At 64.3% G+C, this 23,675-nt stretch overlaps 1 protein-coding gene across 4 annotated transcripts; it reads right to left on the bottom strand.

The window, feature by feature from the left end:
• Window positions 1-1,754: 1,754 nt before the first annotated feature.
• On the bottom strand, window positions 1,755-22,652 carry ARHGEF16 (Rho guanine nucleotide exchange factor 16). 4 transcript variants are annotated; one of them, XM_077891509.1, is made up of 16 exons: window positions 22,498-22,514; window positions 15,603-15,711; window positions 14,705-15,309; window positions 12,901-12,955; window positions 11,822-11,991; window positions 10,877-10,933; window positions 10,327-10,487; window positions 7,777-7,929; window positions 7,525-7,654; window positions 6,624-6,698; window positions 6,040-6,132; window positions 4,915-5,066; window positions 4,402-4,590; window positions 3,494-3,567; window positions 2,932-3,033; window positions 1,755-2,368 (listed from the first exon to the last, which is right to left on the bottom strand). In XM_077891509.1, exons 2-16 carry the CDS (start codon window positions 15,652-15,654, stop codon window positions 2,229-2,231), a joined length of 2,208 nt encoding a protein of 735 aa, XP_077747635.1. In that variant the 5' UTR covers window positions 15,655-15,711; window positions 22,498-22,514; the 3' UTR covers window positions 1,755-2,228. The 4 variants fall into 4 exon arrangements, with proteins under 4 accessions (XP_077747635.1, XP_077747636.1, XP_077747637.1 ...); XM_077891510.1 differs by lacking the exon at window positions 15,603-15,711 and having other exon boundaries at window positions 22,498-22,652; XM_077891511.1 differs by lacking the exon at window positions 15,603-15,711 and having other exon boundaries at window positions 22,483-22,638.
• Window positions 22,653-23,675: the final 1,023 nt, after the last annotated feature.

Here is a 23,675-nt window from a genome sequence, read left to right on the forward strand (position 1 = left end):
CCCCTCCAGACCTTGAGACAGCTGGGCCCTGTGCTGCTTTATTTATTTATTTATTTATTTATTTATTTATTTATTTTAGTGCTTCTTGATCCCTCTTTGAAGGGTGTCTGTCCTGAGCTGGCCAGCTGGGCCCTGTGCTGCTTTATTTATTTATTTATTTATTTATTTATTTATTTATTTATTTATTTTAGTGCTTCTTGATCCCTCTTTGAAGGGTGTCTGTCCTGAGCTGGCCAGCTCTGGCCCTGCCCTGGTGGACCCAGCACCCCCCCCCCCCCCCAGCAGCCCTGCCCTTGGTGGCAGCCCCTACAGCGTCCTGAACACCCGCCCTCCGGGCTAAGCATTCCTCCTGCTTGCTTGGGAACCACTCTGCAGACCCAAGAGGACCCAAGGCTGTGTCCTCAGGTCAGGACAGGAAGGGTGTGGCCCCAGGGCCTCCCAAATCTCCGAAGGAACGTGTGCCTGGCGGAGGACAGGCAGCAGACAGGCCTGCCTCCCTGGGGAGCTAGGGACAGCTAGGGACAGGGGGTCAGCGGTGAGAGCAAGCAGGTGGGCTTCCTTGGGGGAGCTTAGTTCTATGGGGGAGCCAGGCTTCCGCAAAGGTGCCGCCCCTGCCTGGCACACACACACACACACACACACGGATGCACATGTGCGAGCACCTGCCTGGCCCTGGCCACCACTCGCCCCCACCGCAGCTCTGAGAAAAAAGCAGGGAGTTGACCTCGCTCATGGGTGGGGAAGTCCAGGTCCCAGATTCCCACCCGTACAGGAAGTACTTCTCCCTGCGTAGCTCCTGGGGCTCACCCCCGCGACCGCAGTCCTGACCTGTCCCGTCCCCCCATCATGTAAAGCCCCTGCCCAGGACCACCAGTGCAGCTTGGGCTCTGACCTAGGCCTGGCCCTTCTGACTGCCTGAGGCCCTGGAGGTCACCTTGGTGGTCACTAGGGAGGAGCTGCCCACCCCTCCAGGTACAGATCACCTTCCTTGACCTGATTCGAAGGGTGGGGCTCAGGGCAGCCCCTCCTCCTCCCTCCGTGCTCCTACTGGCTCAGCCCCTCTCCACACCCCTGTCTCCCCGCCCCACCTGGCCAGGCCCAGGGCTGGGAGGGTCAGAAGGCCGGCCACCCAGTCACCCACTTCTGGCTGGGAGGCAGGAGCCACATTCCTGGCTTTGTAACCAAAGCTGGAGCCCCAGTGGGATCTGGGCAGATTCTCATAGTGCTGGGAGCCCCCACCCCAAGGACAGCACTGCCCATGCCAGGAGGGGCACTGGCAGGCACGGAGGAATTGCAGGCCTGGCAGGGCACGAAGCAGCCTTCCTACCTGGCCTGGTGGCCAAGAGCCCAGGCCAGCCTGCCCCTCCCCACCTGCCCATCCAGGGCCTGGGTGAGCAAGTAGACTGTGAGGGAGGTGGGGGTGGGAGGACATTCCCACGGGGTCCCTAGACCTATTGGCCCCCCTGAGCCCTGCAAGGGAGTGTGTGGGGATGGGGGTCAGGAGCTCCTGGCCTCGCTCACCGTGCTCCACGTGGACAGTCAGGCCAAGGCCACAGATGGGCATGGAGTGACCATGAACAAGGGGCCCAAGCAAGGCCCTAGGACCGACATGAGTGACCACACATGTGACCACACAAGGACAGAAGGATCTTCTCCTGGCGGCCCTCGCTGTTGTGCAGCCAATCCTGGCCCATTGCACCTTGGGAAGTTTGCAGGGGCTTATCTGGCCTTCTGGGCACAGACTCCCATGGAAATCCAGGTGTTAAAAAATACTTTAATGTATATGAAAACCCCAGGATCTCAGCACTGGCTCTGTAGGGTCATCTCCCTCGGGGACCTCCGCTCAGTAAGTGAGGCCGACCTGGATGCTCAGGCCCTTTGTCCCACAGGCAGGGGGCTGGGCGGGGGGGACAGGGAGGAAGCTGGGCCCACATCCTGCATCACTTGCCCTGCACCATTGCCCTAGAGTTGTGCAGGACGCCAGGGGAGGCCGGGGGTCGGGCTGCTGTGGCCCTGAGAGCTTGCTTGGAGATGCTCCCGGGGGCGGGCAGCACATGTGATCGCCCTCCCTGGAAGTGTCTGGATCCGGCACTGCGGACCACGGGGCCTCACGGAGACCCACGGACTGTCTGGGCTCCTAGGACAAGCGCACCGCACTCCAAGGACCAGGCTGCTTCCTGGAGCACGGCATGAAGCAGCAGCCTGGCCTCCGTGCTGGGCACAACAGGCTACACGCCCGTCTCCACACGCAGCCGCTCCATCCTGCGCACGTTGCCCTCCACGGCCACACGGCTGGTGATGCACCGGGCAAAGTCCTCAGGGAACCAGCCCATCTCCCCATCTCTCAGCCTCTCGCCATAGAACCATCCTGAACACAGATGTGGGGCAGGTGAGGGCGGAGTCCAGGCTCCAGGGAGGGGCTTCCATACCCGCACCCCCAGCCCTCTGAGCTTCTGTGCCAGAAGACGCCAGGGCCAGGCCCCCTTGCAGCAGGCCACCACCCGCTCCTGCCCAGGGGGCCAGGGGCCAGGTCACACACAGGCACCTGGTCCTCCAGCAGGTGCTCAGCCTGGACACTGGCGTCAGGGGCTGAGCTCCCTTCAGCCAGTTTTCATGCCCTGTGCAGGCGAGTGCAGGGGCCCCCAGGGGTAGCAGAGCCACCCTCCTCCTGCTCAGGACACAGAATGACAAAAGAAGCGGATTTTGATCCTGTGACTGAGGGAGGTCTGAAGATGTCCTTGAAGGAAGGTGCTGAGGGGACCTTGGGCCAGACCCACCATGGGCAGTTGCAGAAACTGCTTCCAGGGGGCCAGGCTCAGGGTCAGCTGCCCGCATCTGGTGTGCTCCCTCGTGGGGCTGTCAGGCCCTCCCTCTGGGGGCCACCTCGCCTACATCCTGCCACCACCACACACCCGGCCCTGCTCTGCTCACCATCCTCCTGCTCCAGCACCAGGACCACATCCGCCTGCTGCAGCGTGATCTCATCCGCTTGCTTGGCCAAGTAAGCCTTGGTGACCTCGACCTGGAGCAGGTCTGGGGGGTGGGGGGGGTGAGGGTGGGTGTCAGCAACACCGCTGTCCCCAGGAGGGCCTGGGCCAGGAGTCCTGCTGCCCTGAGTCAGGCATGGCTCCACCGTGGCCTGGTCTCACTGGGGCCTGGGGGGCTCTGGACACATGGCAGCTTCCCTCCAGAGACCACCAGACAGACTGCCGCTGCTCTCAGGGCCAAAGCACCAGCACCATCTAACTCCACCCCTGCGGCCCGTTCTGCTCCAGTTGTTGGGCATGGGGCAGCATTCTCCCTCCCGCACAGAAGGGGAGGCCCCGTGTGCACAGGTGCATACATACATACCCGGCTGTGGGGTCCCTCACCTGGGCGGTCACCCCGGGGGGCAGGCAGGACAGAGGGCTGGACAATGCCTCAGCTCCGTGCTAGCCCCCTGCCCGGGGCTGGGGCTGTGAGCCCTGTTCAGCGTGGAGCGTCTGGTGCTTACCTCCCTTGTTGGTGGGGCCCCGTCCCTGCCTCTCCCTGTGTGTGAGCGCCGTGATCCACCGGGCCCGGTCACTCCTAGGGTTGGAGAGAGGCTGCGTCAGGCTCTGGGCCAACCTTGCCTGCCTTGGGGCCTCTGGCTTCATGACCCTGTCCCCACCTGGCAGCGTGGGGAGATGGGGGGGTCCCTGGAGCATGCCCCCCAGCCCTGTGAGGCTGCCTCACAGCCCTGTGATGGGCTGTGGTGCTGAAGGTTCATGCTGCTCGGCGCCCTATTGTGACCCCCCCTTAACCACCGAGGGACCACACACGGGAAGTCACGGGGCAGGAAGGAGCCACAGGCAGGCCAACCCTGAGTCTCACCTTCCCAGAGTCATGGGGTCACGTGCAGACACACCCCTATGACCTGGGCCACCCTGTTTGCTGGTGCTGGGCCCCAAGCCCACTGTCCCTTATCAATTCAGTTTTAAACCATCAGCTTCCGCCTCCCGCCGCCTGAAGGGACTGTGGAGATCAGTCACCCTTGTCTCCTCCCCCGTCATCTGAGCCCCTACTGTGCTGGCACCCATGTGCTGCCCACCCCACTTCCAGACTGTTCTGACCTCCACCCCCCCAGCCCCCGCCGGCATCGGCTGCTTCTCAGCAGAGGCCTCCTGCCTCAGGGCCTTTGCGCTGCCATGCCTCCACCAGGTCCTCCTCCCCACCGGCCCCCACCTGGCACTCCCTTCCCCACCTTGTGCTCCTCCTCAATCTGCACTCCCTGGACACAGCTGCCCATTTTGTGGCTGATGGGTTGCTGTCCCAGAGATGTGACCTCCGTGAGGACCAGGTTGCCCTTGTGTCGGCACACGGCAGTGCTCGAGAATAGAACGGCATGAACACCCTCCCCCTGGGAGCCCTCCCCCAACTCACGCGGAGTCGGAGGACAGCAGGATCTTCTCCTGGCGGCCCTCGCTGTTGTGCAGCATGGTCACCTGGAAGACGTGTGGCACCAAGGAGCTGCGGCTACTACCCCCCACCAGAGAGGGATCGGAGGGCTCCATCTTCTGGACCCGGATGTGGTCCACCTGGGCATAGTCCTGTACCACAAAGCTGTCCTCGCTGTGGGGAGACGGGCAGTTGGATGCTATGGGGGGGGTTTGGGCAGCCTGGGTCCCCACCCAGCTGGACGCTCCCAAGAACTGCCCCCCAGGACAGAGACTGTGTGTCTCCTTGTCCTTGTGGCCTGGGCAGGCCGGCTCAGGCCTGCCCCACAGTGAGAAACACCCAGCCACCCCAAGTCACTTGGAGGGGGACCCCCATGTCACACGGAGGGGGACCCTGGCTGCCACCATGGACAAGCCAGGCTTGGAGCCTCTCCCAATCCTGAGGTCGGACGAGGCTGGGCAGCTCCCCCTGCCCCTCCTGGCCCCATCACAGGCTCACCTCTTCTTCTTGGTAATCACCAGGACGTCATTGAACAGAAATAGGTAGCACGTCGGCCGGCTGGCCAGTTTTCGGAAAATCCCGGTTTCTTCTACCACAAAGAGCTCCCCACGCTTCAGCAGCCAGCGGGAGGCAGAGATCAGAGGAAGGGACTGGAGGGAGGAACCAGAGAGCTGCCTCAGTCAGGGTGGGGGTGAGGAGGACGGGCAAGGATGTCCAGCACAGTCCCTACCACCCAGGACCCGGGGGACTGGCCGCCCTGGGCTGGACCAAGGATGGGGGCGAAATGTGTCCTTGCCTCAGACAAAGGGCTATTCAGGTGGCCAGCAGGCACAGATGGGCAGCTGCTCTGTGCCAGGTCCCCGGCCCAGGTCCCGCCCAGCGAGCAGGACAGTCCACCAGGCCGTCCTGAGGAAGCCTCCACACACCCCTCACACCTTCTTCTGGACCTCGGGGTCCTCCCTCCATCGCTCTGTGGCCCTCGTGCCCTGCCCTGCCCACGGCAACCGCTCCCCCAAGCTCCGGCCTGCTGGGCAGCCTCCAGGTCAGGGGCCCAGCCTGAGTGATGACAAGCGGAGGCTCAGCCCACAGAGCTGCCTCCAGGCCAATTCCTGCAGAGCAGCTCCCACGAGGAAGTGTCTGTCTGTTTCTGGCTCGATGTCCCCCTCCCAGGGAGGTGCTTCCTGCAGAAGCAGGAGCCTGATGGCCTGGAGCACCGCAGGGACTCGGGGACAGAAGTGTGAGCCCTGCTTGCTTGGGAGGGCCTGCAGGTTGGCTAGGCCCCCTCTCTGGGGCTGAGGGACAGTTCCTGGCTTTACAGGAGGCCCCAACTCCATCCTTTCCCTGTTCTCAGTGTGCTGCCAGGAGCCCTGGACCAGGGCATGCTCTCTGGCCCAGCCCCTTGGGGCAGCCCTGGGGTGGGGGCAGGGGCCAGAGACCCCCCCCACACCCACCCAGCCCCAGGCAGGAGGGCGGCAGAGCTGAGCCTCTGCGGCCAAGGGGAGTGGGAGTCACAAGGGATGGTGCCCCCAGAGAGGCTGGGGCAAGGCCTCCTTCCAGCCCAAATGCCCAGGGGCCATGACCCCGACCCCCAAGGGGCTGGCTGAGGGGAGGCCCGATGCCTACCTTGACTTTGCCGAAGTCCAGCTGTGTATGCAGCGTGTACATCTGCTCTGTGCGCTCCATCTTATGGGCTCCCTCGTTGCATTGCCTCACCAGCTGTGGGGGGTGGGGGGCACCCGGAGAGCAGGCTGTGTTGTGGGCTGTGGTCAGGCCGCCCTGCTGCCCTGGCACTCCCCACCCTACCCCTGGGCTGTCTTAGCTGCTGCCCTGCCTCGGGCTGTGCTGTGGGTTGTGGCCTGGCCACCCCAGGAACCCCCCTCCCCCACCCAACCCCAGGGCTGTCCTAACTGTTGCCCTGCCTTGGGCTGTGCTGTGGGCTGTGGCCTGGCCATCCCACGGCCCAGGCACCCCCACCCTACCCCAGGGCTGTCCTAGCTGCTGCCCTAACTCAGGCTCACTGATTGAGTTCAAGATTCACCCCTTCTGGGCCTTGGTTTCCCCATCAGCACCATGAAAAGCTTGAGATGGACAATGTGGAAGCCCTCCCTGCCTTGCCCTCAGGGTCTCCACTACTGGGTGGGGTAGGGGCAGACTTGGGGGCTGTGCTTGGTCCAGGTGCCCCCTCCTCTCCCCTGGATACCCCTCACCTTGCTGATGGCCTTGAGTGCGCGGCTGGCGGCCTTGTATCTCTCAGGGTGGCCTTGACTCTTGAGGCAGAGGGTCTGCAGAGAGGACCCGGCTGGTCAGGCACCAAGTACCATTCTGCACTCCAGGCTCACGGGCCTGCGTAGACAGAGGCGCCCCCTACGAACAGCAGACCCCGGTGGGGGCTGCGGGGAGGTGGGGAGCCCATGTCCAGCTCCTGCCAGGCCCCACTGGGGTACACAGCCTGGCTGGTTGGTGGGAATGCAGCGGGGGCACTGTCCCAGGACCCCAGCCCTTCCAGTCCTGGGCTGTCTCTGTCCAGTCTGGGGGCGGCCCGCAGCCTGTTTCTAGACTCGTGAGAGGCCCAGACAGATGATCCTCCAGCATGAGCCGCATGCTGCCTCTGGGGGCCTAGCCGGGCTCCCACCGTGTGCGTGCTTATGTGTGCATATGTACATGTGTGTGTGCTGTGTGCACGCCTGCATGTGTGCATGTGCACACATGTGCACAAATGCCCTTTGGCCCCACCTGCCCCTCGGCCCCAGGAGCAGACATCTGAGAGGCATGAGCTCCTCTCTCTGCCCACAGAAGGGGCAGTGAGTGGTGCCCGGGCTGCCCTGGGGGCCCACACCCGGGACAGTGGGCCGAGGATCCTGGGTGGGAGGCAGTGGCCCAGGACCCATGCTCAGGAGAGGCCTGGGTGACACTGCTTCTGCCTCATCCACATGAACGAACCTCGAGAACCTTCCAGGAAGTGCTGGAAAGCTCCAGGCAGGGAGCTCTTGGGCAAAAGCTGTTCAAGCCGTCTCAGACTGAGCAGCACCGGGGAGGGGGGTAGGGGGTCGCGAAAGGGGGGCCAGGCCGACCTCCTTCCCCTGCTGGGTCTCTGTGCGGAGTACTCACGTCTGTCAGGAGGGGCAGCCGGGTTACCCTCTGCATGGGGAGAATCAGAAAGGAGATCATGGGGAGACCCCCGCACGCGGGACGCTTCTCGATCTCCTTCAGGGCCTCGTGAAAGGCAGCATTACTGCTTCTGCAACAGAGATGCGGTGGTGGGAGGTCAGTGGGTGCCCAAGAAGCCAGGCTGCGAGCAGGAATGTGCTCCTGGCACAAGGCACCCAGAGCAGACCCCGGGCACCGGGAAGCTCGGCTCACGTCAGCTTCTGCAGGGCGCGCTGCTGGTAGACCTCGTTGGAGCAGTAGACAATGTAGGGGTGGAAGTGCTTCTCGGCGTGCTCCTCCAGGATGTCGCTAATGTCCTCCACGCACACCTGTGCTTTGTGCCGCTGCTCCAGGTCCTCGAAGAACCTACAGGGGCGGGGTGGGTGAGGGCCCGGCCGTCCAGCACCGCGGTGAAGCCCCCAGAAGCAGCGCGGCAGGTGTGTGGGGGACCAGCTGCCCAGGCCGCTGTGAGCCCACGCCTTCCTGGGGAAACCCCAGGGCAGATCAGCTTCTTATGCCTGAAATAACTGGGCAAATCCAGGGCCACTTCCTGCTAAGAGGCTGGCAGAGGCTCCAGCAGGCCCCCAGGATTCAGACAGGCAGGACTGAGAAGCTGTCACTCTGATTTGAGTCCCTGGACTTGGGTCACCCCTGCCCGGAGCCTCAGTCCTCTGCCCAGCTCCGTGTGAGAAAGCTCTGGGTGGACTTTCCAGCGGTGGCCACCAGGCCCCACTTCCTCTTGGGGTCCCCTTCTGAGATCATCTGTAACCCGGGCCTTGGCCACAGAGATCGTGCTGACTGCTGCTGCCACAGCCGGGCCTGGCTGCACCTGCACCAGGACATCTGTATGCGAGGGCACCGGTCAGACCCCAGGCAGTGTCACCTCTCCAGGCCATAGCCTAGGCCGCTGGGAGGCCCTCTCACCCCCTCCCTGAGGCTCCTCAGCCCCATCCTGGGCTTCCAACTACTCCGATGGCAGCATCTCTCCTGAACCCGACTCTGAAAGCCCGGTGTAGCGGGCTCCTGGGACTGCTCCAGGCGGTCCGGTCTGGGAGAGAAGACAGTTGGCTGACCTCTGGAGGGCAGAGAGCAGTGTCCCCAAGCACACATCCACCTCCCAGGCAACCCGGACCAGCAACCAGGGACTGACCAGGCCGAGGGCAGCCAGCTCCGCTGCCCTTAGTATTTACCCTGGCTGATGGGAGGGGGGGCATCCAGCACAGTGACAGAGACAGGGCTTGGGGACAAAGCCAGGGTGGGAAGGAGGTCCCAGGTCCTCAACAGTGAGGGCACCAGGGGCCTGCCACTGCCTCACCTAGCTCCTGTGGTGGGGGGGACCACTGGGGGGGCCACCCCACCAATCTGGGGACCCCCTGGGAAGATGGGGGCCTTGCCTTGGTTCCCTTGGTAAGGCCAGGGACAGGGGACAAGGCCTGCTCATGGGGCCTTAGCCTGACCTCCACCTTCAGGGGCCCTGTGTGTCCCCTAAGGGGGAGCTCTGAGAGTCATACTCCTGGGCAGCCTGGGCAGAGGTGGGCAGCGCTACAGGGATGCGTACGGAGGCCCCAGCTGCCCGGGTACAGGGCCATGCTGGCCAGCACCTCCCACGGGCGATTCCGTGGGCTTCTGAGGAGGGTCTGGGAAAGGTAGCTATCAGCTGCTGACCCAGGATAACCGAGTCCCAGGGAGGCCACTGTGAATGGCTGGGAGCTGCCAGGACCCAGCTGGGGGAGGAGGTGGGACCATCCTACCCTGGGACAGCGGTGGCCGATCAGAGGCCCCGAGGGTCAGAAGCAACTGATGGCTGCTCAGCATAAACAGGAGTGGCCAGTGGGACGTCGAGCAAAGGGGCAGAGCTGGGTGGAGGGGCCGCCGCTTACCCAGGCCCCCATGGAGTCAGGAGCTGCAAGCTGGGCACTGCGGCTCTGCAGGAAGACCCATCTCCAGGGACAAGACAGCACCCCCTCCCGCCATGTGGCCCCGAAACTTCACAGAGGCCACAGGTAGCAGGTGCGGGTGGGGCTCAGGGGACTGGCCCGATGTCGACATGAATGAGCCACCCTCTCTCACCTGCCCCTACCCTGGTCTGCGAGGAGACTCAGGGGACCCACCTCCTCAGGTGAGGGGGGATGCTGAGGCGTGAGGGAGGGTGTCACGGGGTCTCCTGGGGCCCAGGGCCGTCTGGGGTTGTGGCTTCCATGCACACACCTGTGCAAGCACATACACACCTTCCCTCTGGCATGTGGGTGTACACACAGGCCTCTGCAGGCCTGCAGCTGCACACCTGGCCTATCCTCCAGCTCTGGGCCCTGCAACCGGAGCCTGGGGATGGGCACCGGACACCACCGGGCAGAACATGAGGTCCTGCAACTTGAGGTCCCCCCGCCTGCCCCTTCCCTTGGCCACCTCACACCTCATCGTTCGGCCTCCTGCACCTGATGTCCTGGTGGGAACGTGTGTGTCATCTGGCAGGGCAGTGTCCTGGGGCAGGTACTCTGCCCTCCCAAACATCCAAGGGATGGGGTGCTGGGGGGGGTGCCAGGATGCCCACAGACCCAGTGCTCAGCCTGTCACGGGGCCTTGAGGTCTGAGGAGGTCGAGTTCCCTCCCGGCCAGCAGCTCCTCTCAACCTTCCGCCCATGGTCCCACACTGAGTCTTTGGAGCCCTGCTCGCCCTGCCCACCCCCCCAAGACCCCATGGCCATGGTGCCTCAGGGCCAGGTGGCCCTCGCAGCATGGTGGAGAGCTGGGCGCAGGCCTCACCGCTGACTGGCGCTCAGCACGTCCAGGATGTTGGAGAAGAGGTGGTGGTGCTCTGTCTGGGTCATCGTGGCCCGTAGCTGCCTGGAGTGCAGGAACTCGGCCACGAGGATGCTCAGGCTGTGCTGGTACGAGAACTCTGATGTGAGGATCTCAAAGATGGCCTGGAGGGGGGACAGCAGCTGCCAGGGCCACCCTGCACCTTGGGGGCAGGAGCAGGGGGCAGGGGGCAGGGCAGGCTGGACCTGGGCCCTGAAACCAGAACTGGGGTGGTGTGAGCACGGCCATGGGCATAAGGGCCCGACGCCTCCATATGCGCTCTGGCTCGGCCTCTTATGAGCTGTGATGCTGGTGAGGACCCCCACCTGCATCCAAGGAGGGGTGATGGTAGCCCCCTCCCCCAAAGGGCATCAGCCATGATCCCAGGGGCTGGCACAGGAGATGGCCAACAGGTGGGTGGGCAAGAGGCCTCACCGTGGCCTTGGTCCTGCCCTGCAGATGTGTGGCCACCAGATCTGGGGCACAGGGCTGGCCCCCTGCCCAGCCCCCTTACCTCCTGCCTCTTGCGCTCCTCGGGGGGCAGCGTGTCCAGGAGGCCCGACTCCACCACCTGAGGAGGGCACAGGCCTGGGCATCACGGGTTCGGCCCTCCCTGGAAGCCCGCCCTTCCTCCGAAGAGCCCGGGGCAGCCAAGGGAGAAGTCGGGCATCCTGGGGAGCGGCCAGCAGACCCCTGAGGACGGGGAGGGGCCTCTGTCCCACAGAGCTGTCTGGGCGTGGAGAGACACAAAGCCACGTGGGAAAACCATGGCAGGGATGGGCTGCAAGCTGGCCAGGTGAGTCTGCGCCCCATCCCGGGGCCTGGGAGATGGTCTGGTTCTCCATGGCCTCAGGCTCAGCGTCCCCAGGGCCACCCTGGCCGAAGTGCTGCTTGTTTGGGGCGGGTGACCTGACCCAGGAGACCACGCACACGCCGATGCCTCCCTGCCCACAGGCCGCAGGCTCTCAGGGAATGGGTCATCAGCATGTCTGCCCTCCTCGGGAGGGACGGCTACCCCCCACCCCCACTTGCTCAGGGCACCAGAGCCTCTGTCTCAGCCAGGCTCCCCCGGGCCCCCTCACCCCACCTGCGGCACAAGGATTTCCCGAAGCCAAGGCCCGTCCCTTTCCCCACTCAGGCCCTCCTGGCATCTTCCTGGGGGCGGCGCCCTAGGAAGGGGGTCCCTTGCCCACAGCTCCAGGAGGTTGGTCTGAGTAGGGAGCTGGAGAGGAGCTCACCTGAGGGAGGCTCGTCACACACACAGCGACAGCGCTCGGCCCTAACTGCTCTACCCCATGGAACTAAGCTCAGAGTGCCCTCGGGGCAGGGCAGCTCTGAGGGCACCAGGAAGGGGCTCCCCTGCACGCTGGGCATAGTAGGTACTTTGGGAAGGCTGCTCCCCACACTGGGGGGCCCGGGCTGGCTCGGACGGGCCAAGCGCCCACCATCCTGGCCCTACCTCTGGGAGCTGGCTCCAGGTGATCTGCGCAGGCCGGTAGCTCTTGACCACGATGGGCGCATCTGCCCTTCCTGTGCCATCGGGGCTGGGCGGCTCGTCGAGCATATCGTCGTCGGACTCATGGCTGGTGTTCAGGCCCCGCTCCCGGATCTCCTGGTAGAACCCGGGGTCTGGGGAGAGGCGGGGTGTCACCTGCCGACCTGGGGGCTCTGAGCAGCTGGGGCCCCCTGGGAACCTGCAGGTTGAAGCCTCCCAAGGAGGCTCTGAGAGGGTCAGACAGCGCAGGGCCCCCCGGAGCAGGCTCCCCTCAGGCTGGCTGGCCCCCATGGCGGGTCAGGCCCAGCCCAGGACGGGGGTGACGTCCCAGTGCAGAATGTGGCACCGTCAGGCCAGCGCTGAGCCGACGAATCAGCGCAGCCGCCTCGGGTGCGGGCTGTTCCCGGGGTGGGGGCTATTCCCTGGCTGGGCAGAGAGCATTGGGTGCGGGTTCCCTGGAGCACAGCCCCCAGGTGCCCTGTCCCGTTCTCAGCTCTGCAGCAGCCCCCCTGGGATGGGCGGCGCCTGGCCCTGGGCAACCCTCCCCACCCCTCCTGCCATCCTGTCTCCCCCTCCAGGGCACCCTAGGAGCCCTGCCCCTCACAGCCACTAGGGCTGCATCCTGGCTGGGCAGGCCCCTACCCCTACCTCCCCTGCTCTGAGCCCTCCTGAGCCCCCAACACTGCACCCCTGCATGCTGGGAAATTATGGGCGATGCGCACAGCACAGGTGTCCACACCCAGGGCCAGCGCCCTGCAGCTGACCTTGGTCCCAGCGGTGCAACCATGTTGGGCTGAGCATGCGATGTGCGAAAGCCCCCTCCCGGGGTGAGTGTGGGGCCTCTGCCTGTCTCCTGCCCTTGGTAAGGTGCAGACGGGAGCCCAAGGGAACTCTCTAGACTCTCAGAACAACCAGGCCGGACGAGCCACCAGGACCTCCTGTCCCAGGAGGACGCCCCTTCAGCGGGTTCTGTTGCACAGCACCAGCCTCCCCGCCCCCAGCCTGGCCCACGGCAGCCCCCAGCCTCCCTCGGCTACACTCACCGTCCTTGAAGGAGCCCTTGTGGGCGCGCTTCCGCCCCAGCGTCTTCTGTGCAAACTGGAGAGACACAGAGACACCAGCAGTCAGCCGGGAGGGCAGGCCACTGTGAGTCTGCAGCAGGTCCTCCAGCCTCTGGGCCCGGACACCTCACCGCACCACATGCTCAACAGGAGGGGTTTCCACTGGGCACTCAGAAGCTGCTCAATAAATGCAGGCTCAGCAAGGGAAGCAGGGCTGCCAAGCAAAGGCCAGGGCAGGTAGGATGGGGTGACACAGGGGCTCAGAACAGGCAGGGCAGTTTGACTGAGAGCTAGGCAGATCCAGGATGGCTGCCTGGAGGAGGAGGCAGCAGGGTCGAACAAATCAAAACAGGTGCTCAGGTCAGTGGGGTATTCCGACGGGGTCTGAAGGAAGCCCCGGGAGGCTGCCCAGGTCTGGCTGGTGGGGGTTGAGAAGGCACAAGGGTGGGAGCTGGGGCTACACATGGGGCCCCACACAGCCTGGGACCTGGGGGGCAGGAAGGACCAAGACTTGCAGGATGGTGTCTAGCTCCCAGCGCAGGTCTGGGGTCCCAGCAGCCTCTGCCAGGGCTGCAGAGGAAGGTGGGGGTGGCCAGGCTCTCTGGGGCGGGGGTGGGGAGGCACAGCCCTTGCCCCACCCACCATCTACTGGGTCCTACCTACTTGGCTGGGACTCTGTTTTTCCTGACCTCGAAGCCGTGCTGGTTCCAGAAAGTGAGCTGGTTTCTCAAACGCGTTGGGGCCTGAAAACTTCTCACTGCTGGGCTGGAATATGTGGCACCCCAGCCGCACCTGGCTCTGCCCCCCACCGCCCCCCTCTACACCCCTCCTGCCTCAGGCCTGTGTCTCTCGTCCACACCACCTCTTCACCTGAACCATCCCCCCACCCTGGGCACCCCTGCATTCCCAGCCTGGATCTGAGCACCCCAGCGCACCCCTGCCTGCTCACTGCCCTGGGAGCTCCCTGGGGGCCTGCTCTCGGGGCTCCCCTGGCTCCCTTGGCACCCCAGCAGCAGGTGCAGGAGAGCTCAGGAAACCACCCGTGAGTGAGCAAACGGGCAGCGGGCAGGGCCTGGGTGGCTGCAGAGTGCCGAGGCCCCGAGGCAGCTCCTGGGGGCCTGGGCATCTCAGGGGGCACCTTTCAGCTGAGGACAGCGGCCAAGATGGTCCCAGGACTCCCCTCTGCGTGCCAGAGAACTTCAACTCTGAGCGTGGGGACCCGAGCAAGGCCGCCCTTCCCACGGGCCTATGCCCGCCCGCTGGCCCGAGAACACTGAGGTAGAGCGGCTGTCAGGCGGGCAGAGGAGCGCGGGCGTGTCGAGGGGCATCAGACCTCTCCTGAGCCAGATGTGCTCGGCCGCTGAGTCCCCGATGGGGCGCCTGGGGCAGGGCGACCCGAGCCAGGTGCTGCTCCAAAGCCTTCCCTGAAGCTCAGCCTTCACACGGGCTGGCTACCCTTGGGGCGCAGAGAGGCTGGTCCCCCCAAAGGCTATGCTCCCCACGGCGGCTGAGAGAAGGGAGACCCCTTGGCCTTTCTGTAAAACGGCGACGTTCATGCTCTGCTCAGAGCCTGCCCATCACACCTAACCCGGATAACCTGGGTCAGGAGCCTGCACACAGTAGGTGCTCACTGAGTGCCAGCTGCAGGATCAGGCGATGTGATGGTGAGGCCCCAAGGCTAGTGGCACGCAGGGGCACATAGGGGTACACAGGGGCACGCCTACAAGCTCCCAAGGCCCCCCGAGGCACAGCCCCTCCCCACCGTCCAGGCAGACAGGCCCCCTACCTTATTCTTGGCCGGGCCCCGCGCAGAAGGCTGGCTGGGCTCCTCGGCCAGAGCCTGGAGCTTGGGGCTGAGCTGGCTGGGGCCCCTGTCCCCACTGGGAGCCCCCAGGCCCTTCATGGCCGCCCTGTATGATCGGTTCCGCAGGTTCCGTCTCAGCGCTCCCTCGGAGCCCATGTCCACATCCATGTCGTCGAGGGAGAAGCTGGGGGCTGAGAGGAGCTGGGGGTCCCGCCGGGCAGCCTCCTTGCTGAGCACGGCAGCCCCGAAGCTCTGGTGGCGGGCTGGGGTCTTGGCCTTGCTGGACACGGCCAGGCTCCTGGGGATCAGCTGCTGAGTGCCCATCTTGAGGGCTGCAGGGCTCTGCGTGCTCAGGATCACGGTCCGTGACTCCTGGTCCTTAGGGGACAGAGGTGGGGGCCCTGAGGTATCCACCTGGAAGGGGGCATTGTCCCTGACCACCTGCAGGGAGCCCCGGACCATTGGGAGCCCTGACGCCGGGTTCCCCTTGGCATCAAGCCGTAGCTCTGAGTGGAAGCGGTATTCCAGCAGCTTCTCTTCCAAGGAGCTGTCCGAGTGTCGCTGGGACATGCTGACTGGCCAGTGTCCTGTGACAAGAGGGCAGAGGTGAGGGCAGCACACAGACGTCCACCCTGCATCTCCCCTGCACACAAGCGCCTTCACTGCTTCCCAGCATCCGCCCCAGCCAGAGACCCTGCTCAGGATGCCTGGAACAGGGCTGGGGAGGCCCAGGGAGGTGCACGCAGGATCGGGAGACTCAGGCCTGCAGGGACCTGGCTGCTGGGACAGGGGCAGAGGACAGGCGACCAGTGTGCTTCCTCTGGTGGGTCCGTATGCCCTCACTGGGGGTGCAAGCATGGGCAGTGAGGAGTGCACAGACCTGGGGGCCTGCAGATCCAAGTTGGGTCAGCCCCAGGGCCTCTCAGCACCATTTCTCCCTGGTCAGTGAAAGCATGAGGATGATGCCATCTGTGGGGCTCTTCTGAGGCCTGCTTAGGACAACGTGGCTGTGACCCCAGCCTCTGTGTCACCCCCAACTTCTGAGCACGCAGGGCCAGGCTCCGCCGTGCTGGGTTAGATGCATGATCTCACCTGCTCCCAAAACACACTGACTGTCTTTATTTTCATTTTGCAAAGGAAGAAACAAGGCCCGGAGAAGCCCAGGAGATGGCCCTGGGATGTGAGCCAGGAAGTGTGGCTCATGGGGACCTGAACCCAGGCCTGCCGATTCTAGACCCTTTCTCTTGGCTGCCCCATGTGGCGATGCCACCACGGCTGGCTGTCCACCCAGCCTTTCCGCACGTCCAGGGACATATTTGCATTTTCCCACATACATGAACTCATAACGGGGCCAACAATCCCTTCCTCCAGGGCCTTGCTGGGTATGGTCACTGTGCGTGGACACAAGGTAGGAGGGAAGCATTTGCAGAGCCCAAGCCCACAGCCCCAGCCTACTCTTCCTGCATCCCTCGGGTGCTTCCCTTGGATGCCCGTCCCTCCTGGGACCCTGAGTGCCTTGGACGGGTGGAGCCCCACTGACCAGTGTCTGGAAGCATTTGGGTTCAGCTCAGCCTGGCTCATCCTGGCTGAAGGCACACTGCTCTGCCAGTGTGGACGGGGCCACTGCCACCTTTCCACTCAGGGCCAGGCAGAGCCAACACAAGCCTCCTGCCTCCTAGGCACCAGCCTCTGGCCAGCCACCAACCCATCCCGAGGGGCTGCCCACCACTGTAACCGCCCTCTGCTGCTTTTTGTGCCTCTGTCTCAAAATCAGCAAAGTGGGCAGAGTAGCAATGAGGCCCACCTTCTGCAGTACAGGAGTCTCACAGGCTCCCAAGCATGAAGTGTGGCCAGAGCCAGCCGACAAGCCGGGGCAGCGACGGGAGACCAGCTTATGCTCCCACTCCTTGCACCACACCCACAAGTGGACAGGCACCAGGTTAGGAGGACTTCGCAGGACTGGGGAAAACTCACTCTGTGTCTTTTCCTTTTAGTTTTGATAAAAGCAAGCAGAGCCACTGCTCGTACCCTGCTTGCAGATGCAGGCCTTATATATGTTACAAGGGCCACTCGAGGGTGGAAGCCTATTTTCTGGATGGAAAAATGAAGTCTCCAAATCACCAGCCCAGGCTGCCGAGACTCAGCTCAGAGCGTCAGCATGGTGCCCTCTGCCAAGTTCCCTGCAGACCTGGGAGGGAACACATCCCGTTTATCCAGCAGCTCCGTGTGGGTGAAGGGGCATCACCGGCTCGCTCATACCCAAGGGCACCTGCAGCCAGAGGTGCCCAAGCCTTAGCTGGCGGGCGCTGGGCCTCTGGAGCCGAGGGCTCCATGGACTCCAGGGACGCCCCCGCATCGTCCCAGGACACACCAGGCAGGTCCCAGCCCGGGCCTACCTCCCAGCCTTGCACCTTATGCTTCCCTGGGGAGGTTTCAGGCCTCAGCTTCAGAATCCCTTCCTGAGGGGCAGCCCGGCTGTGGAGGGACCTGCACCACGGCATGGACGGGGTGACAGCGGCAGCTGGAAGCCTGGCTCCCCGTGCTCCGGCTCTCAGCACACAGGTTCTCTGCTAACACCATCCCAGCCGCAGGGAGGGACTGCCTGTGGAGCCCCAGCCACTCCCACGCCTGGAGGACGGCCCACACATTCCTGGGGACATTCTGAATCAAAGGCAGCTAGTGTGGGTGGTGCCATCCTTGCTCACCCACCCCCATGTTAACTTCGTCTGCACTAGCCAGGCCTGGCCCAGAAAGGGCTCTCTGGGAGACATCGAGCTAGATGCACTCCCACCAAAGTGCACCCAAGAGCATAGGGAGCCCGGAAACTTCTTTGAGGCCTCCTCTTCCAGAGGTGACAGTAGCTGGAGGTCACACTGCTGCACGGAGCATGGTAGTGAAATGCCAGCACCGGGCTGGCCCTCCATGGGACCCGGCCCCGACCTGCCTTCCCCAACCTAAGCCCCAGGCGTGGGTCTTCACAGCCCTGTCCTCTGGGCCTGGACCCTGGACCCAGCCGGGGGCACGGCCTCTCCCAGCGGAGGGCAAAGTCTGCTCTGGGGCCGGAGGTGCTCGGCAGGAACCTGCCAGGCAAGCCACTGCCGGGTGTGGCCCCTGTTCCCAGCCAGGCGGCCGCACCCACAGCCCTGGGTGCCACCAGTCCAGGTACCAGGGCCGGCCGCAGCCAGCTCTCGGGAGCCACAGCCGGCAGGGGCACCGCGGGGTCTCCTTCCTCCGAACATCTGGTTTATCAGAAATCCCTACACACGGGTCCAGAACTCCAGTGGCACCAAAAAGCTGTTCGTGAAAGAAAGACGTCCCCTCTCCCACTGCCTGGTCCCCCAGAGGCCACCGCTCCACGCTCTGCAGCTGGCCCCTGACTTCTGCTGCCTGCCACAGGGATGGGACTCCAGCCCCAGTGTCGTGGCCGTAGCCAGGGGTGTCGGTGTGAGCAGAGCCAGCTGGGCCGGCAGGACGCCAGTGCCCCGCCTCCTCGTTAATAATTCCCTCTGGCCTCCCTGGGCTCTCCTGCTCCCCACCCCGCAGTCTGGCTTCCAGGCCTTGGCGACCTTGACGTGTGCTCCATGTGGTCGCTGCATCGGCTCCGCTCCGGCTCCGTGTTTCCCCAGAGACCCCGCCTTCTCTCCCTGGGACCCCGCCCCTAGTCCTCAGCCTGGTTGTTTCCTCCACCCCCACCCCCACCCCCACCCCCACCCCGGGTACAAGGCAGCCTCCCTCGCTCGCTTACATCCCTGTCCCTCGGGCTGGTAACTGGCTGAGATTGAGTCCCCTGGGAGATTCTTTCTTCCAGAACCGAGGAGGCCTCTTCCCTGGATGTGCTCTGGCCTCGCCTCCCTGGATGATGGCCCGAGGCTCTCCCCAGCCTGTGGAGTCCCACTGCTCCGGGGACAGCTCTGTGCTCACCCCCGAGCCATGGCCTCCTGCCTCCCTACTACCCGGACCCTGGGTCTGGCCTGGGTCTGGCCGGGCCCACCTGGTGATACTTCCTCCGCGTTTTCCCCAACCTGTTCCCTCTGGTCCCTCTCCACCCCCCTGCCCCCAAGGCAGCCCGAGTTCCCACTGTAGGATGTTTATAGTTCCTTTCTGCCCCTGCCCAGTCCCTGCCTGTCTTGGCCCCTGTTGCCTCCTGGCAGCACCAGGCTGTCCTCAAACACCTGGTGGGCCGGCTGGGCGGGCTGCTTCAGCTTAGCAGGGAGGACCGGCATTGCGTGGGGAGGCCTGTGTGTGGGGTGAGCACACGCACGTGAGCGAAGGCTCCTCGGGCACCCGCTGCCCCAGCGTCTGTACCCGGGGCCTCTCCCTTGGCTGGCTCTGCAGAGCGGCTCTCCCAGTGTCCTCACTGGCTGCTGGCCTGCGCCTGGTGTCCTGGGGCCAGTGCGGGGGCAGGGGACCCGAGGGCAGACTCTCCCTCAGCTGCCTCAGGGCAGATGCCAGCCACGCTGTCTGGGCAACAGTGTTGCCAAGAGGGAGGCCAGATGGCCTGCAGTGACCACTCGCGTCACAGGGGTGGGTCCACTCCCCAGCACAGGTGGCCCGGGAAAGCTCCTCCAGAGATGCCAGGGCGATGAGGGTGGCAAGTGGTGAGTCTGTCTCTCTCACGGGTCTGTGGGTCCTTCGGGAGTGGGGACAATTTCCTGTTCACGTCCCTACCAGGAGGTGGACTCAATTCCCAAACTGAGGAGTGACCGCTGGACATCGTGGTACTTGCTGTGCTCCATCCCCTCACCCTCGTGCTGCATCCTTCTATGAGGCCCTGGGTTCCAGGCCCGGAGCCCACCCACACGGGGCACTTAGCTTCAAGCTAGCAGAAAGCACCAGGCTCCATCACAGGGGGCTTCCAGGTCTGGCCGTGCCACCTTCCCGGTGACTTTCAGGTGACTTCCTGCTGTTTCTGCTTGAGGTGTCTGGGGGGCTGGGGAGGCCGGTCACTCGTTGGGTCCTTGCAATGTAGGATGGAGGAAGGACAGCAGGTGGAGTTCAGGAAGGACCAGGTGATCCGACTTGACCCGGTCAGGCCGAAGCTGCGCTTGGTACCACCCCGGCCATGATGCAGCCTGGCCTGGTGGGTCCCTTGCAGCCTAGTGCTCTCCACGTCCCCGTCCTTCCCAACAGATGGGCTTCCTGGGACCTGGGTGGGCTTGGCACTGTCTATTCCACTCCCTTGTGGACGGGATCGGCCTGGACCTGTGGCTCTGCCCACAGCGGCTCCCACAGCCACCAGGGCCCAGATTACTCCATCTATGGGGCCTCTGTCCCACCTGCCCTGGTCTCTGGGTCTGCTGACCCCACCCTGCCTGGTGGGGCCCGGCCTGTCTGGCTCCATCTGCCTGAGCCTGGTCTTTGCTCAGGCTGACCTGAGCCACAGGGATGGCCTTGGGCCTGGCCGAGCTCAGACCTCAGAGTCGCATGGAATCTGGGGGCAGTGTCTGGCTTTTTGGGCAGAGCACATGGCACACGGTTCCATTGCAAGGTGGCTGGGGTGAGGGGTTCGCAGGGACTCTCAACTGGGCCGGCTTTGCCCCCCAGGCCCCTGGGACACCTGGCAAGGTCTGGAGACATTCTTAGAGGTGGCAGCTAGGCTGAGTTACCAGCCTGCCTGTGTTGGTGGAGGCCATGGGGGTCCCACAATAAGGAACTGTCTGGAGTGACACCTGCAGTGCCAAGACTGGGAGCCTGGCTTTACTGACCAGAGGCCCCTCCTTCGTGGTGGGGGTCAGGGACACCCACCTGGCCGGGCCCCGCCTCACACACAGTCTGGGAGTAGGCAGGGGTCACGCTGGGCCTGCCCCGTGTAGAAGCCTCCTGCTGCCTCCTGCTCTGGGGCTCCCAGGCGTGGGCATCAGTCACTGAAAAGACCACCCTCCTGGCTCAGCCTGCAGGGCTGCCCCTCACAGGCCCTCCAATTGCTCCCCAGCTCCTGTCTGTTACTCCTGACGTCCCATAAACCTGGCCCTTGGCCCGCCTTGGCTGACATTCATAGTGCTTCCCCAAAGAAGCCCCGGCTGGGAAGTCAGAGCCCTGACTCCCGCAGGTAGCCTAGCCAGGTGACCAGCAGGTGTCTTCCAGAAGCTCTTCCCCTCACTTGTCTGCCATTCTCCACCGACCTTCTGGAAGGTGGGTATATGCCTTGAAAGGTGAGGAAGCCAGGTGGGGTCAGGCTGCCTGTCGCCAGAGAGTCCGGGGAGGAGCCAGGCCCCTGCTGACCTAGATCCCATTCCGACAGGCCGACAGGCCGGCGGGAGAGCAGGGATTTTCCCTACAAGTCAGGATGCTCTTACACATGAACTGTCGCCCGAGCACGGTAACCGCCCCAGGTAAGAAGACAAGCAGCCGCAATCCTTCTGGAAACCAAAACTAACATCCTGGGCCCAGATGCAGGGTGAGTGGCTGTGCCTGTCAGACCACACACACAGACTGCCGTCCTCAGGGGCAGCACCCTGGCCACCCTGGTGGGCCGCTCACCTGCCTGCCTCGCTTCCTCAAACGCGTGTGAAGAGCTGGTCCGTGCAGGGTGGGAGACGAGCCCAGGGGGTGGGATGGGGAGAGCCCTCCTGGCACAGGTGACTCCCCCAAAGGTGTCCAGGACCGGGCAGGGGGCGGGCCTCTGTGCAGATGGCTCCCTCTTACTCTCCAGGTCACTTTTGTCCAAGTGACTTAAGACTTTACTTCTTCTGGGAACCCCTAAGACCCCCTCTCCTGCCACTCTTTCCCACCAGGACTAGGGAGCCCCGGGCAGTGCCCCTCAGCCACCCGGTCAGAGGTTCTGCGCCTGTGGCTGTGGGCATCGTCCCAGCAGAGTCCAGAGCAGAGGCTCGGCTGCAGCGGACCCCAGCACCCTGCCTGTGGATACTCTGACTGGTCCCCTTCTATGAATGAGGACACTGAGGCCCAGAGGGCTTAGTTCACACGGACCCAGGAATGGAAACCAAGGACCACGGGGCTGTCAGGGCAGACAGGTGTACAGGTCCCAGTCAGACTCTGCAGGTGCCCACGGAGCCCCCACACTAGGAGGGGCAGACCTTTCACCTCAAGGACAGAGGGGAGAGTCAGGCACTCCTGGGCCCCAGGTCGGGTGCAGAGGCTCCCCACCATCCCCGCCCGGTCCGGCTGCTGGGCTGAGGTCCACCTCAATCTCCAAAGGGATTCTTTCTTCCCCGATGCAGAAACGGAGGCTGGTCAGCAGGAAGTGGGGTCCTCGGCCCTCAGGAGCTGCCCCCACACCCCTTATTGGATATAAGCAGGCAGGACACCCCCTGCCTGGGTCTGCCCTCTGCCTCCACCAGTGATGGGGGCATTTCTTTCTGGTGTGTTGGAGGGACAGTCTTCATTTGGGGGGTTGCTAGCTCTTGAGGCCAACGCGGGTTTGGACAGCAGATTATCCAAAGATCTGGGGAGAGTGGCTTTGCCGCCATCCTGACCCTCATTTGCAAAAGTCCTGGGCCCCCCTACGGGTCTCAGGCGCTGAGGTCTACACGGGGGAGCCCGGGACAGAAGCATCCCCGCTGGGGGAGGACGCTGGGCCCCAGGGAAGGCAGGGGGCAGCAGCAGGGCGCTTGCTGAGGCCGCGGGTGGGGTCCGGCCTGGGTGGGTCGGCGCCCTGGGTCCAGCCGGCCAGTCCCCCGCTCCGGCCCTGCCGCAGCCCCCGCCCAGGGACCCGCCCCGAAGTTCCTCCGACAGGGCAGGCTCGGAGGGGGACGCGCCCCAGGGCCCCCGGCCCCCGGCCCCACTTCCACTTCGCTCACCTGTCCCGGGCTCACCTGCGCTGCGGGCGAGGACGTGGCGGCCAGCGGGCGGCGACTCGCGCAGGTCTGGCCTCCGGGCACCGCGCCCCGCCAGGCGGCCGACGCGGGCCGAGCTCGAGCCACCGCCGGTCCCTCCCCGTCCCCGCCCCGCTTCCTGGCGGCCCCGCGGGAGGCGGCGCTCGGCCGGCCGGACAGGTGGGCGCCCAGGTCGCGGGAGGGGCCGGCCGCGCGGCCCCGGGGCACCTGGCCACCTGGCCAGCCGCCTGCGTCACCGTCCCCACCTGGCCGGCGCTCACGTGACGGCGGCGGGCGGGCTCACCTCCGGAGGCCGCGGTGTCGCCCTCGGCCCGCCCACCTTGCCCTGGCCGGCCTGCAGATCTGGGGCGGGGGTGGCCGGCGGTGACCCGGAATCCGCTCCCGCTCTCCTTCCGGGCCTGGCTCGGCTGCCTCCTCCTTCGGGAAGCCCTCCCGGAAGCTGATCTTTGTGAGGCAGAAAAGGCCCCGACTTCAGGATTCTTTGAAAAGCGGCAGCCAGCAGGTGGCCGAGCGTGGCCCTAGGCACTCTGGCTGCCTTTATGGTGTGCTTGTTGGGGTCCGGGCGTGAGCATTCAAGAGAGAATTCTTGAGATGTCTTCAGTACAAAAGGGTGGTTTTATTAAATCATTGGGGGAAAGGCCCTTGGAGGCAGAAAGAGCTGCCCTGGGGTCAGGAGGAGGGGCTGATTATATACTTTTGAAGTTGGGAGGGGGGGTAGGGAGACTGTAAGTCTCTAAGGAATTTGGAAGCAAGGTTCCCAGCACCTGGAGGGACTGGCCGGTTAGGAAAGGTCTTTTAGGGATCCCTGGGTGGCGCAGCGGTTTGGGCGCAGCGGTTTGGCGCCTGCCTTTGGCCCAGGGCGCGATCCTGGAGACCCGGGATCGAGTCCCACGTTGGGCTCCCAGTGCATGAGGCCTGCTTCTCCCTCTGCCTATGTCTCTGCCTCTCTCTCTCTATGTGACTATCATAAATAAATAAATAAATAAATACATAAATAAATAAGTAAATAAATAAGTAAAAGGTCTTTTACCAAAATTAGAGAGGGAGACAAACCCTGACTCTGACTTCTGACTCTAGGGAAAAAAGGGGGCGGAGGTTGGGGTCATTGGGGGATGGGCATGAAGGAGGACAATGATAGGGTGAGCTCTGGGTGTTAT

The sequence above is a fragment of the Canis aureus genome, chromosome 3, assembly GCF_053574225.1.
Source record: "Canis aureus isolate CA01 chromosome 3, VMU_Caureus_v.1.0, whole genome shotgun sequence".
Classification (NCBI taxonomy): Eukaryota; Metazoa; Chordata; class Mammalia; order Carnivora; family Canidae; genus Canis; species Canis aureus.

Bases quoted from the DNA above. Each gene is read 5' to 3' on its own strand.
- ARHGEF16 (XM_077891509.1), bottom strand. From the start codon at position 15,654: ATGGTGCTGAGAGGCCCTGGGGCTGACCCAACTTGGATCTGCAGGCCC. The intron at 7,930-10,326 runs GTGAGGCCTGCG...CCGCCCCTGTAG, and splicing joins GTGCTGAGCGCCAGTCAGCG to GTTCTTCGAGGACCTGGAGC. The intron at 3,034-3,493 runs GTAAGCACCAGA...CCCACCCCCCAG, and splicing joins GGGCCCCACCAACAAGGGAG to ACCTGCTCCAGGTCGAGGTC.